At 47.1% G+C, this 12,189-nt stretch overlaps 1 protein-coding gene across 12 annotated transcripts in view; it reads right to left on the minus strand.

The window, feature by feature from the left end:
• The window catches only part of LPP (LIM domain containing preferred translocation partner in lipoma), a 229,236-nt gene that overhangs the window by 25,293 nt on the left and 191,754 nt on the right, over window positions 1–12,189 (minus strand). For all 12 annotated transcript variants that reach the window (XM_088132298.1, XM_088132292.1, XM_088132293.1 and 9 more), the window contains one exon: window positions 7,659–7,828. In XM_088132298.1, coding sequence (XP_087988424.1) covers window positions 7,659–7,828 — 170 coding nt within the window. The remainder of the gene's footprint in view (window positions 1–7,658; window positions 7,829–12,189) is intronic.

Raw genomic sequence — 12,189 nt, forward strand, 5'->3', positions numbered from 1 at the left:
AGACTTCGTAAAAATTGCTTGTGACCTCGGCACTCCAGGCACCAAACCTCAACTCCGAGGAAAATGGGAAAAGTCATTTATCAAAGGAGGATTTAAAAGTTTAAGTGATGACGGGGGAGATCCGAAACACAAAGGTTAAGAGAATATTAGAAGGGGGATAATTCCATCTGATTAAACTTTCGTTTGACGTGGTTGTTAAATGCTCAGAGTGAATTGAGAGTGAATGTTATGAACGGGGTAGTCGCACCATAAAAGACAGCCTGAAATGCAAAGGTGGGAAGGGGATATTCTGCATACACTGAGAAGAATGAAGGAATGGTATCGTAGCCTTATATGATTGTCACGTAAGAGAGAAAGAAACAGAGAGAGATTTACTTCTGCACGGAAAGGAAGCTGGCAATCACGAAACTGGCACGCTTAGTATTTCCTTCATCTTCAACTCCGTTCAGTTTTCGGCACAGCCAACCATTCCTTTATTACTTAACTTTGCACTGATTTGTGCAATAAGAATATGCAAACATCCTGCCCCAACATTTAATAAGATTAAAGATTGAGAAAAGCAAACAAGCAACGCGCAGGGAAAATTAAAAAGTCTAGCAGAGAATCCGTTGCCTGCCTGGCATTGTAAACATGGCCTCTTCCTGGCAAGCCCAAAGTATTCACCTCTGCAAATAGGAACATCGAAGCTACATGTGGCCGTCTCTGCAGGACAACTGTCTCGCCGCCCTTCTTCCCCCCCAAAACAGCAAGGGGAGGGCGGTGAGGGGCATAGAAAAGCCACGGAAATGGGCCTTCTCCTTTTTGCCTTCCCGGCGAATTCTCCCCAGAATCTTTTCCCCTCCAGAAGGACCTCAGCATCACAGGGCAGAAGGACCAACCTGAAGTTGGCCAAACTCCCAACCAAGTTGAATTCCCAGACTGCCCACTGCCCAAGGTGGCTCCGCGCTAGCTAGATCTTAAATCACAATGACACTTCTCACCCACCTTCCACAAAAAATCGAAAGTGCCTCTCTTTTTAAGAGAAACCATGGGCTTCATTTTGCCCGGAAAGATGCGGTGGCCACAGAGAAAAATGGCCCGATTTTGTCTAAGTCTAGCAGACGGGGCGGATTAGAACAGGAGAGTTAGGACTCCAGGGTTACCAAAGGATGCAATGCAAGGCCACCTGGACAGGTCCATCGTTAAACAGAACCACAATCTGGAGGCAAATTTGGCAACAGTTTAAACATGGGCAATGTAAGCCAGCATGGTTGGAAGTGCCTTGGATAAAGGGGGACCGCTTCCGAGGCTGGCTCAGTTTGGATCATTGCTAAACATTCTCCCTAAATAGATTCCACTCTGGCATTTGGGGAGGAGAGGCCCAAATTCCCCAGTTTGGGGGGGAGAAGAAGCTTCAACCTCCAACACCAAGCGGTTTCTACAGATGCCCCTTTCTTCCATAAGCCATTTGGGGGAAAAGTGTGGCTGTGTTCACAAGAACATGTTACTCAGGTCAGTTAAGGCACGGTTAGTGCTTAGAACAGTGTTTCCCAACCTCAGCAACTTTAAGATGTGTGGACTTCAACTCCCAGAATCCCCCAGCCAGCATGCATAGACTTCTACTTCCCAAGCATGCTGGGTGGGGAATTGTGGAAGTTGATGTCCACACATGTTAGCTGGGGGATTCTGGCAAGCTGAAGTCCTCCCTTGCTGGCTGGAGAATTCTGGGAGTTGAAGTCCCACATCTTAAAGTTGCGGAGGTTGGGAAACGCTGGCTTAGGGTGTTGTGCCAGTCCAGGTGTTGGCTTCCTTGATGACCCAATGTCCTGTCTGCACCCAGAAAGTGGATTCATTCCAGAAGCAGGTTAACCCCGCAGGTGTGAACCCAGCCTTATGCCTGTTTATAATAGGACTGAAATAAAATAAAAGATAAGCTCTCCGAATCCTGGGACTGGGGAGAAGCTGCAGCTTGCAGCCCCTTCCTGAAATCCTAAATATGGACACCAGAAGACGTCCCCCTTCCCTGTCCAGGAGCTGGATTCACTGGCTGGTTTTGGCACACGCCAAGCTAGCTGACTCTAATAGTCCGAACGGCCCCGCTGGCCTTCCGAGGGACTCGGGAACGAACTAGATAAACTGATCAAATACGGGGACACTGCAGGGGGCTCCAGCGAGGCTCAGCTGCGCCTCGACTTCAGAACGAGCCGCATTTTAATGAATTTCATATTTCTTATTTTGCAGGTAGTCGTTAGGAATTCTTCAGACTCTTCGAGAAACAAACATAATAGTCTTTAATGATCCCACCAAGCAGTTAAAATTCAAATTGCCAAGCGCCGGGTGCATTGCGCTGACAATCTCTTTCTGTAAATTACCCTCCAATTTGGTTTGTGATAAAAACAAAAATAAAGGATTTTAAAAATGTATCCGTGCATGAGTGTGTGTGTGTGTGTGTGTGTGTGTGTTCTTCTGCATCTAATTTACTTTTTTTCTTGGTTGCTATTTTGGTCCTTTAATCTTTTCTACGGGAAAAACAGCAGATATCTATGGTTGGAATCAGGAGCTGATTTTCTGCACCAGTAGCTAAGAAGCTATTTCTGTTCATCCCCACTTTAATCTCCAGAAAATAGCCATCTCAGATATGAACTGGAGGATCAGGAGGTCACTGTTCGCTTTACTGTATTTTGCAGCGTAGAACAAGACCTTCCTTAACCAGCATTAATTCTCCAAGTTCACATGAATATGTTTGTCCACCAAGCCCAGACAAACCAACTTACAAACTCACAGAATCTGAAGATGTTGCTCTTCTTCCCATTCTTAGGACCTTCAAAATTTGGTGACCTGCCATTTTTGCATTTGTAACGGGAATTAAGAGAACGGACATCCGTTTGGAATAGTTTAGAAATGAGTGGGTCAGGTCCACAATATTTGGGGGCAACCCATTGTTTTCTGAGCCAATGCAGTTTAAGCTGGGGAGGGGGCTGCTAGGTGGTTGCTAAGAACCAACACCAACCTGAAGGTAATCAATCAATCAATCAATCAATCAATCAATCAATCAATCAATCAATCAACCAATCGACTAACCACATCAGCTGGGCTTACACAAAGCCTATTCCTAAATGTCCTATTGAAGCTTAAACGCCCAAGTATAAAATGTTGTGTGAATGCCATGCTTAAGAAGCTGAGCCAGGAATCGAGTGGCTCAGCTTCCAACTCTTAACACAGATGCACCACGAGCTTTGAGACGCAAAGATCCTTTTTTCCATCAGTAAAGGGAGCTTCTGGTGGAGGGATGAAGAAGAGGTGGAGAATGACAGGGAGGAGGACCTTATATTTTTCCACCCTGGCCACTCTCCTGTCCCTCTGTGCTTCCCCTCCCTCCTCCATTGCCGCTGCTTGACCATCCACTGTGTACACAGTTCTCCTTTCATTGTCCTCTGGATTAACCACCCTCAGAGAGAGACCAGCAGGTCCAGAGTCACCCAAGGAAGTGAAGCAGACCTGAATCGAACCCACCCTTTTGGAACACTGTCCATCCTGATTCCTAACAGACCACAGTCTGCTATGTAGCATTCGGTTTAGGACAAACTACCCCCTCTCAGCCTGAACATCTCCTGCTCCATTGGCGAGAGGACAAAATAGGGCCGATCTTCTTTACAGGGCTGTTGTGAAGGCCACCAGGATAACGTTTTGATTTTATTCATTTAAATTTCAAATTTAGACACTGTCCATCTTACGAGGAAGTGACTCTGGGCAGTTTACAATAAACAATGTTAGTGGAATGTATTGGATGCTACCATCCTACTCTTTACCAGTGGTTCAGTTAGATGATTCTGAGCACTGATGAAGGTCGTATTTGTGTCTCTCCACACTGTTGGATTCAGCGTTGCTCATCCAACTACACCACGCTGCCCCAGATTAAGAGCCAGTGAAGAGCAAAGGCTTAAGGACATTTTGCTTGCCTCAGGCAGAAAAATACACTTCACTTTCTACCTCTTACTCTGCAAAATCCTTCTCCCCTGACATCTAACCAAGCAAAGCTGAAGGTGGACCTCACATATTATGCAGCGGCGAAACTCACATTTGTCATTAAACGTATCTTTGAGATCAGTTTTGGCTCTTTTGCTACAGCTGGCAGGACACCAGAAATGGAAATGGTATACCAGCTTCTCTGAGCTGGGTGATCTCCCGGTGGGTGGACTCCTCTTCCAGAATCCCTGCACCAGCATGGCCACTGCCGAATTCTGGCGGCTGCAGGTCGCCCTCCAGGTATGTGGTCTTCAACTCCCAGAATTCCCAGGCCAGCATGGCCTTGCTGAGGTTTCTGGGAGATGAAGTCCACCCCCCAGTAGGTGCCCAGCTTGGGGAAGGTTGAGTAATATAAACATTTCCTTTCCTAGCGAAACCTTCTTCATTTGGAAACGAAAAAAAAATGTTCATATCCCTCTGGAGCTAGACCACCCTGCTTTTGGGAAGCTTCATGCTTCTGTTCTTCTTTGTGGCCTCGAACTAACCCTCTCAGAACATTTGGGTTAGTGCTGATGATTCACAGGCTGCATTCAGACAACACGCATCATCCGCTAACTGCATTAACCCATTTTCTGGGTTCACACAATACATGGAGTCATCAGCTGGTTCAGCAGGCTGAGTTAGCACAAGATGCTGAATCATACACACGCACACACACCATACACACCATACACAATTTAACAGCTCCCACCCTTGGGGTAATAATTCCCAAATGCAGCATGTCATAAGATTAATTGTTAGGGATTTATCTGAGCAGGTTATCAATGTGCTATGTGAACAAGGCTTTGAGTTCTCCTGCTCCATCAGGCACTTCATTGGCTTATATGCTTTATGTATATTTAACCCCTTTTAAGCTTCTCCCCAACGGGGCTTCTGGATTAACCTGATTTCTCCAGCTGCCCAATATGTGGACTCAGAGGAACGGAAGAGGCCAGGGTGCAGCTCTCGCGGCGAGGCCATTGACCAATCTAGTTAGCCTGTTGGGGGAATGCATCCTCCAAGCCAGGAGAAATAAATACACGACCAGCATGGCTCTAAACAGGGTTCTTCAGCCGGAAAATATGCATCCCAAAAGATTCCTGATTATCCAGTAGCTAGGAATGACTGTTTCCTTTAATGATGGGAGGAGGAGGAGGAGGAGAAAGAGAAGGAGAAGGAGAAGGAATAGTGGAGGAGAAGGAGAAGGAATGGTAATGGAGAAGGAGGAGGAGAAGGAAAAGAAGGAGAAGGAGTGGTGGAGGAGAAGGAGAAGGAATGGTGGTGAAGGAGAAGGAATGGTGGAGGAGAAGAAGGAATGGTGGTGGAGAAGGAGAAGGAGAAGGAATGGTGGTGGAGAAGGAGAAGGAAAAACTCTTTTTAATATTTAATTGTTAAATCTCACTTCCTGGGTTGAATGTCCACCCTGAGGGTAGGGGATGGGGTGGGGTCCGCATTTTGTCTGTTGGTCTGTAGGATTAAAACAATGCCTGCCACCCTCTCTTGTGCTCCAAGCCCTGCATTGCACCCAAACTATTATTTTTACACCTTAATGAAGATTTGAAGACAAATTGGAAGGTGGATGAGGGGACAAGCGAGTCCTCCTCCATTTTCCTGCTCATCTTGTTTGCTCCCCAGGCTGGGAGTCTGCTGAGCCTCTACCAGTAGTTCACTCAGGCTAATGAGGCGGGTTGAGTAATACGATTGCTAAATGTCAGACCATTCCTACAGCACAAAGCCTGATGCAGATTTGCCCTCAAACTTCAGAAGATCCAAGAGGGCGTTTCTCATACCGAGTTTGGAAGATCTTCTGATGGGAAGCAGGACGCCCTTAACACTTTTTCTACAGTGGAAGGGGTGGGGTGGGCAAAGTGTGTTCAGCCATAACTTCAGGGACCTTTAGGTACTTTCTGAGTATGTGCAGAGAAGCTCTACCAGTTCATGGTGTCTCAGGGCAGAGGCGTGTAACTGAAAAAGAGTTTTCATCTTCTGTGTAAAAAATAAATATATATGATACCTATGTCACTCCAGGTCCTGGAGTTGTCTGGTTATAAAGATGAGGGAAGGTGGGTAGACTGAACAGCTCTTCCTGATGAACCTTTTAAATGAGTCCTACTCAAAAAATCAGTTTTATAAACTGCCTGGAATCCAGTCACACTGAGAGTCCAAGTTGGCCAGAATTCCTGATCTGGATAGGCTGCAGCCAACATGGACTCTCGGCAAGACTAGATTCTGTGATCCTCTAGGTTGGCAGACTCAGTCCTCGGTCCCCCAGATCTTATTAACTAAGATCAACCCTGAGATCTTCTGAGCTTTCCTGTTGAGAGATGTGAGCTCTTCCACAAGGGATCCACAGTGATGAAGGGGAGAGAGACTCAACAGCCACCTTGGTGCTCTGCAATTCTGCTCCAAGGTTGAGATGGCCTTCTGTTCAAAAAGTCCTTCAGAGCTCTGAAGGTCTATCCATTTCTATGCTGAATTCTATTCTGGTCACCTCCCCAACCCCTATGTCCATGGAATAAACAGTCATGGACTGTTTCCAAGATATTTTTCTTCCTTTCTATGAAGCATCACACCTCCAACAGGGCTGGACTTCAGTTTCCAATTCACATGGCCTTCAATTTTTTTTTTTAATGGAAAGTAAGTGAGAATCAGCCTAGACAGTTCATGGACTGTGATGCTAACTTGGAAAGCAGGCAAGGACGTCTGTGAGATTCTGTGTGCATGTGCGCGCGTGTCAAAAAAGTCCAGAAGGCAACTGTGACCATAGAATCAAAGCTCCATCCCATATTTTCATGGGCTAGAAATTCAGTTGCATGGTCACAGCCACCATCTTGACTTTTCTGACACCCGTCCCCCATCAGGACATTGCTATTGCTCAAATCTGTGTAGAGAGAGATCTTTTGGAAGATTCAGCTCTTATGGTGAGGAAGGAGCATGGAAACAGCCCCTTTGGTTCAGATGATTTCATGTTCAATGGTGATTTCCAACAAGAACCTCAGGCGAACATCAGAAGGCATCATATAATAACATGAAACCAGCCTGCCCAAGATTACATCCTTCTCTCCCACATAAGCTACTTCTTGGTCTCACTAAGAACTAGTTCTAAATCCATAAAAAACAAAACAAAAGGGTGTGGGTGGGTGGGGGGGAGAGATACACTTAATCTGCAGAGCAGTTACTGACCATTCTTGAGCACTGTGTGCTTAAGCAGATGAGTTGAAGACCCAATGGCTGCATTAACTCAACAAAGCAGACTTGATTAGCGTCAACCTTGCGTAATTCTTTTGTGGCTAAGTTGCTGTGTGAGTCTAGCCCATTTGGTTAGTTTATGGTTTAATGTATTGAAGAAACTTACTGCTGATGCATGCTGGCTAACTGAGAAAGCAAAAGAATAGCACACATTTAAGTAAGGCTCAGGAATCAGAGATGTACCACACAGATCAGCTTGCTGGACCAAATCAGAGAAGTCTATCCGACCCCCCCCTCCCAAATTTCTGTCTGGTGTACCGCACAGACCAGTCTTCCCTATGTGGATGTCTTCCAGATGTGGTGGACTTCAATCTCATGGCTGGGCTTTGGAATGATGAGTTGAAGCGCAACACATCTGAAGGTCATCTGATAGGTCTACCCAGTCCACCAACACGCTTGACATGGAGAAGAATGAGGTTACTCACAATGTAGCAAGGCTCACAATAGGCTTTCTTCTCCACAGCATAGAAGGGTTGTCCCCGGAGTTTGTTACGGCAAATCATGCAGGTGAAACAGTCAACGTGAAAAACTTGATCCATCGCGGTGCATCCTGTTCCTTCTCCCACAACATTTTCTCCACAGCGTGCACAGCGACCTAGAAGGAGCAAAGAGATGCATTCAAGTCAACCAAAAGCTATCTGAACCAGCCTTTGGCTTCCACAACACCCTTTCCCAAGTCTAGAGACTATTTTCACACAACATGCTAAGTGTGTGGAGTGCTAACCCTGGTTTGTTCCTCTATGGCTTAGTACATTGTGCAAATTCAGCTCATGTGGCATCTTTATGGTCCACATGATTGGATGAACCCATCAGATAGAGTCAGCTAGATGATTCTGGAAAGCTCAAAAGGAAAAACATTTACCTGAAAGAGTGCATATAAATGTTGGTGATATATTGATCTAAGACCACCTTCTCCAACCAGGTGCCCCCCAGATGTCCTGGACAACAGCTCACAGCAATTTTTGGCAGCAGGACCAACCAGGAGATGTAGTCCAATAGACCTAGAAGGCACCAACTTGGGAAAAGCTCCCATTATCACATCACCATAAAGTTAATTTCTTGCTTTGATAATTGGTTGCACAGCACAAATTCTACAGCTGGAACCCTGTCCAGCTAGTGTCCTACTGTTTTATGCCATGTCAAGAGAAACATAAGCTAAAAATGTAGCCCCAATTTATTTATGAACATTGTGGTCTGGAAATACACCAACTATGTCTTCAACTTTTTTTGGAAGCCCTCCTGAAGATGGACTGCCAACGAAATGGTCCAGAGGACTATATTGTTCATGTCCAGACTGCAACAGCTGATGGACAGTTTCATCGCATGGTGGAAAATGTCCAGAAGAGGAGCTGAATATCACACAAATACCCTCAAAGGCTTGTAAGTTGTTCTGGATCTGTCCAGAGATTTCTCTTCTCTCTCTCATTCTCTCTCACTTGCTGGCGGGTGACAGACACTCTGGCCGCATCGCCCCAATTCTGCAGGGACTGCATTGGTTGTCAGTGGGCTTTGAGAGCAATTCAACGGGTTGGCTTTAACCCTGGAAACCTGACCTGGCTCAGCATTAAGGTATTTCCAGGAGTGTCTTCTCCAGCTGGAACCCCCCTGCCCTGTATATTCATTCCAGGTGGCGAAGTAGCCATGGTGTCAGAGGTGGCCCCCAGCTTCTGGAGCGGTCTCCTCCAGAACATTAGGGTTGCATCTATGATGGCCTTGTTGAGAGCAGCCTTGAAAAGCGTGAAATCCAGAGCAATGGTCCACAGTTGTATTACGTGTATTTATGACCCTCTCATGGTGCCACTGATGGCCTTATCGGGTTGATTTTAATGACTGTAAACGACCGAGTCAGCTGACTCTGATGGTATGTGAAAAAAGCAGACCATCAAACAAACCAATTCATTTACAGCTGGATCCACCCTGCCAGATGCCGCAGCACATCACTCTGAAGCAGCGTGCATCATCATGACTCCTGTGAACTCATGGGAACATTTGCACTTCAAAGACGGTTTTCTGGCCAGACCTTCCAGCTCCGGCACTTGTAGGAGGGAGCAGAGGGTTTCTCTGTCCAGGAGAGGTCTGGCTTTTCGACCTGAAGGACTTCACTCTTTAATAGCAGCAGCCCACGCACTTGGAGACCACAGAACACGACAGCACAGGAATAAGCACGATTATCGTATCACAATTGCCAAGAAACATCGCCTTTTATACTGCAGGAGAATCATGACAGGTGGAATCATGAGGTCAGTGTCCACCTTGGCTAGCTTGATGTCATCTTAGCAAGTTGTATGAACCCAGTAATTTGATTAGTTTCTGATTCAGTATATTGTGGAAACTCAGCAACCCAATTAAGCACAGCCATAGCGTCTTTCTGTTCATTTCCATTCACTTTGCCCCCTTCCTTGGACTGTACAAGTTGAAAAGCACAGTTCCCAGCATGACTTGTCTAGATTATGGCTCCATTTGCATTAGGCGGGCAGCTAAGTCGGAAGGAACGCAGCGTCCAAAACGCAGGATCTCTTTGCCACTGTGAGCCTCCAGCTTTGACACTAGAACTATATCAAGAAATCAGAAAGGGTCTGGTAGCTCCTTTTCCGGCCAACAAACTTTATTGAAACGCATAAGTTTTTGCAAGCTGCAGCTCATGTCCTAAGACGCAGAGTGGCTAGTCTGATGTAATATGTAGATGGTGGGAGGGAATGGAGGAGAAGACAAGTTGGTGATGAGATGGTTATGTCTTCTCCTCCCTTCCCCCCAACTCACCCCAAATTTAAATCCTACGTCAGGCTAGCTATTCTCTGCACCTTAGGATGTGAGCTACAATCGAAAACTTTTTCCTCTGAATAAAAGCGGTGTTCCTAGACTCCTGATTTTTTGCCATCTCAGACTAACACGGCTGGCCTCCTGCAGTGTCTAGAACTATACCAAGAAGGCTCTTCTCTGTCCCAAAATATTCTGCTGGATAAGCAGATGCAACAGCAGTGGGAAAGAAATTCTCGAGGAATACCAGATCGACCATTAACGGTCCAGGAATTTTCATTAAGAGTTTGGCCTTGCTCAACCCTAATTTCATGGTCAGAGTACCCAAAAGCTGATAAAGCTGAAAAACCATATGTCCTAGCCTCGTCCCATCTGCCACAACCTGCTACAGAAGAGCCCGGGAGCCTGAATGTGAGTTGGGTCAAAGAATTAGCTGCCCGTGCTAATTAGGTACAAAATCAGGTCAGAAAAGCAAGTTAGCCTTAAAGGGCCTGTTTTAGGTCTCCAAAGACCACCCCATCACCCTCATCAGCAAAAGCTGGGAGACAGCTGGGTGGGAGGTAGAGGGTGGGGGACAGAAGATGACTAGAAGTCCAGCCCTGCTCAGGTTTCCACTTTCTTGCCCAGACAGGCCAAATGGTCTGAGGGCTGGATGGTGCATGAAAAGAAGAAGGATCTCACGGGGTTCTTGGTGAGCATTCTCATCTCTCAAGTGATGCTGTAGGCCACAGTGGGAGTTGCAAACACACCCTTCTTCCAACCAGGCCTTAGCATTGCAACCCAGGGCAGCTCCTCCAGAATTGGCCAGGGACGGCCAATTCACTCACTTCTGTCTTCTGGGTTTGTCCATTGCCCTCTCCCCTAGAGTTCAGGGAATGGCATGTTTCCTTAAACTGGGTTTGTTCCAGGACCCCAACTGGGTCCCCACTTGTACCTCACCACCGCATAAACGTTCCTCATCTTCCTCTTTCTTCTGCTTGTCGCACAACGCTGCCTTCCTCTCATCCCAGCTGATGAGCGAGATGGTATCAAATAGCTCCAATATTAAAGGAACCTTTTCCCCTCGTCCCAAGAAGATCCAAAGACAGCATCAAGGTGTGCAAAATCTCTGAGGCTTTATCATCCATGCCTGCCTGCCTGCCTGCCCGCCCTCCCTCCCTCCCTTCATCTCATTCCCATCTTCTCTCCTGCAAACCCTCCAAGCTTCCACCATGGCCTCCACTGCTTCCTACCTCTGTGGCCTTTTCTTCTTCTTCCTGGCCAGGATCTCCCCAACACCATCGAACCTCAATTCCCTCCAACTTTCTCCTTCCTTCCTTCCTTCCTTCCTTCCTTCCTTCCTTCCTTCCTTCCTTCCTTCCTTCCTTCCTTCCTTCCTTCCTTCCTTCCTTCCTTCCTTCCTTCCTGGTGCAATTCAAAGTGCTGGTTATCACCTTCAAAGCCCTGCATGGGCTTTACGCAGCAGCCCCTCCCCTACAGAACACCCTCCCCCCGAGTTCCGGCAGGACCCCACCCTTCTATCCTTCCAGAGAGCACTTAAAACCGGGCTCTTCCCCAGGCGTTGGGACAGGGCGAGGTCAGGGTGGGACGAGAATGTGGCTGCGGTGCCAGGTTTCTCTGTTTTCAGCTTTATGGCTGTTGGTTTTTTGCTGTTTTATACTGCTTTATTGGGTGCCAGCCACCCAGAGTTGTTTTAAGATGGGTGGCTATATAAACATTTTAAATAAATAAATAAAATCCATCCATCCATGTATATAGCTGTCCATCTTGCCGCCGTGACTCTGGTTAAAAGCCAAAGGAGTAAGAACAAATCGTCACAGACGACCAGGGCACAACCGTGGTCCCTGAGGGCAAGGCCACTCAAGCAACCCCATGCCAGCCACGCCAGGAACCAACTCAGGATGTGGGGCTCGCCCAACCTGCGGGTCCCACGCCTAGGGCAGGGGCTGGGAACGGGAGCACAAGGGGCAGCAACTCTCATGCCAGCCTAGTTTTCTGTCCTCTCCAAAGCCTTCAAGCTTTGCCTCTTCCGTTTCTCCTTCCTTCTGCTCCTGACATCCAGGAAAGGGCGAGGTGGGCACCCGAGAGCCCCAGCAGATGGGCCCTCACTGCGGGGGCTCTTTTCCTCATTGCTGCCATTTCCGGTGTCCCCCTAAGAAATGTATTTTCGAGGTTTGTGACGCATCCCGGGTTTGGGTG

This window comes from Python bivittatus, unplaced genomic scaffold, assembly GCF_059951505.1.
Source record: "Python bivittatus isolate LINGU-HERP-01145 unplaced genomic scaffold, Pbiv_v1 ctg000980_np1212, whole genome shotgun sequence".
Classification (NCBI taxonomy): Eukaryota; Metazoa; Chordata; class Lepidosauria; order Squamata; family Pythonidae; genus Python; species Python bivittatus.